At 40.5% G+C, this 2,862-nt stretch overlaps 1 protein-coding gene across 1 annotated transcript; it reads right to left on the bottom strand.

Annotated features, from left to right (window-relative positions):
- Positions 1–1,896: 1,896 nt before the first annotated feature.
- LOC115756404 (zinc finger protein 3-like) lies at positions 1,897–2,862 on the bottom strand. Its single transcript, XM_030696157.2, has one exon. The coding sequence runs from the start codon at positions 2,795–2,797 to the stop codon at positions 1,979–1,981; it is 819 nt and encodes a 272-aa protein (XP_030552017.1). The 5' UTR covers positions 2,798–2,862; the 3' UTR covers positions 1,897–1,978.

The following is a 2,862-nucleotide window of genomic DNA, read 5'->3' as shown; positions in this document are numbered from 1 at the left end:
ATGTAATTTGTTAAAAAGTTGGACAGTGGCAACACATATTGTGTGATTAATATTCATAATGTCGATCAATCGTGTCATTTCGTGTCGTCATCAAAATAGTTCAATATAACTGTAAAGTTTGGTTCATGAAATAGTCGAAGACACGTCGGTTTTCATTCGTGCTGAGTTCAGATTCTCTCTTAATAAAAGTTTATGTTGGGTTCGAGTCATGTTTTCATACCAGGTCGAGAATTGCCACCCAGAGATGATTTTCAACTTTTTTTTAGCTTGTCCCGAACAAAAATCACTTTAGACAATTTTATCTTTTTTGAGTCATCCACCGATAAAAGGTTTCACGTAATAAAAGTACTTCAAAAATGTTAGGATTCGATGCACAATCACAATAAAGTAAAGCGTAACGAGAAAGAGAAAATCAAGACACAAGATTTTTATCCCGATTCATCATTAAACTAGGGCTACATCCACTCAGAAGATTCTACTATAATTAGCACCTATTACCTCTCATTACATCACTTAATTACAAGCGAAAAATAGTATATATAATAGTAGCTATCCATGGGTTCAAGCCCGAACTACTAATAAAAAATTATGGCTCAAATTATAAAAGCGTTCTGGTGTCCATGAAGCAATGCCCTCTTGAAACCCCCATCGGGGTGGCTCCCCCGAACCTCGGCCTGCATGCTTTCCTATTGTTGGGGAGTATGAATCACACCCCAACAATGAGCCATCGAAACTCCAGGTTTTGGTGTAATTTTGTTCATCCCAACCTGAGCTGATTTATCAATCTTCTTTGTGTTTATCAAGTAATATTGTGGACTTAGTCCATATTGGGATCAAGCTTGTGGAAATTGAAAAAACAAACATATCAAGCCTAAATCTTTTAAAGTTTTGCCAATTTAGTCCTAAACTTTTCTATGAAACCAATTCATTCTTAAGATCTTATAATCGTATCAATTTAGTCATAACCTTCTCAAGTTTTGTCAATTTAGTCCTAAACATGTTATTTTGATAATTGGCCGAAAAGACTACATTAACTAATTGTAAAGAAGTTTAGGATTACATTACCACAATTAAAAGGTTTATGACTAAGTTAACAAAACCGAAAGGTTGAAAACTGAATTGGCCACCGTAAAATAGGTTTATGACTTTTTGGACATGCTTACTATGAGTGGGCTAATCGAGTCATTCTTAGAGGTTCCAGAAAGCGACCCTTATAATCTCATGAGACAAGGTTCCTGGGAGAAAACAAAAAGAAAATCTCACAAGATAAGATGAGCGCACTTGTTCTAGAGTTCACGTTGAAAACATGACCGCAACCTTTTATTCCTCTTTCATCTTCATAAACATACATATAAAACAAGAAGAAGATGGTTGCTTCGCGAGTATAAACAATCGAAAACAGAAGTCTTCGATCCTGTAGTACGATGTCTAGGCAAAGAAACAAACATGATTAGGAAGCCAAACAAGCAATTTGAAGTCCATCGCAAAAGATTATTGCTAAGATTGTCAATAGGGTTTGTGATTGATGTTAAAGAAAAGGGAGTTATTCCTGACTATGATAACGCAGTCCTCCAAGGAAAACGACCAACTCAGGATAAGAAAGACATTATTGTCATTGAAGATCTAAATAAGCAGACGACCACCAGACAATACAATCCGAATAAATCATCGATCGGTAACCGCCCTTCCGTAATCAGAAAACTAAACAAGAACAGGAAACTTTGGTGTTCGTGTTCTTGAACTTCCTGGGTTAGTGATTTTGCGAAAGGTACGGTTTGTTTTCGATAATGAGATATGCAAGAACATGATGCATATTCAACAGCATAAAATTTATCATCAAAAGAGCAGAGAAAAATCTGCTACGACAAGAATTTCCATTCACTGTTTTTTTTTTCCCATTTTCCCAATGATTTCTAAGCTTACACAATTCACTATTCATCTGTCATTTGTAAACCCCTACTTCTAGAGGACCCTATGGTCAACCTGGTATGTTCGATTGGAGACTAAGACCTAGCTGAAGATCCAAGGATTTACAGCTGATCTGCTTCGAACCTGCCGACGCCGCTGTATCCACGGGCAGGTGGTTGCTTCCTTCGGATCTCTCACGGGTCAGAGCGAACATACACGAGTCCTGTTGGAAAGAATTGTTGGGAGGGTAATACTTCAGCACCTGATGATGATCATCAGAGTCGAACCCACTAAAGCGAGCATCTTGGTCAAGAGCTGGGCTGAAGCTGATCTGAGATTCGTCATAGAGAGTGAACTGATGGTCGGAGCTGTTGTTACAGGGGTCGTAGAAGAACCAAGGGCCAGTGCTACTAGCGCTGGTTGAGCCTTGGAAATTGAAGAGATGGAGGTTGTTTTGGAGAGGGTGGAGGTATTGGTGGAGGGTGGCTTTCCTGGCCTGAATCTGAAGCCTCTTCTTCTTCAACCTCTCCTTCTTGTGGGCGTTCTGGTGACCCCCCAGCGCCTGCGAGTTTGCGAATTCCTTGAAACAATACTGGCACTCGAACTTCTTGCCGTGGCTATCATCATCTGCCCGATGATGATGATCGCTTGCCGTTCTGGCTGAGCTCTTCTCCTTGACCATGTTCGATGAGTTGACACTTTCATCGCCTTCGGGGGACTCCAGTTTCGAGCATCTCGGGTCGTTCTTGGGTGGATTCAGCTCGAACCCAAACAGTTTCAGCTTCTTCTCGGCGCAAGATCCGCTCGAACCGCCATTTTCGCTGACCCATGTGTGAGACAGGAGATTGGAGGAACTCGAGACTTCCCTGGCTATCTGATCTCTTGACATTGGAGGAAGCCGAAGTGGATAATTTACGTACGTTTCTTGATGATTTTTCTGATGCAGGATTGAGT

This window comes from Rhodamnia argentea, chromosome 6, assembly GCF_020921035.1.
Source record: "Rhodamnia argentea isolate NSW1041297 chromosome 6, ASM2092103v1, whole genome shotgun sequence".
Classification (NCBI taxonomy): Eukaryota; Viridiplantae; Streptophyta; class Magnoliopsida; order Myrtales; family Myrtaceae; genus Rhodamnia; species Rhodamnia argentea.
This window is presented reverse-complemented; position numbering and strand designations above follow the sequence as displayed.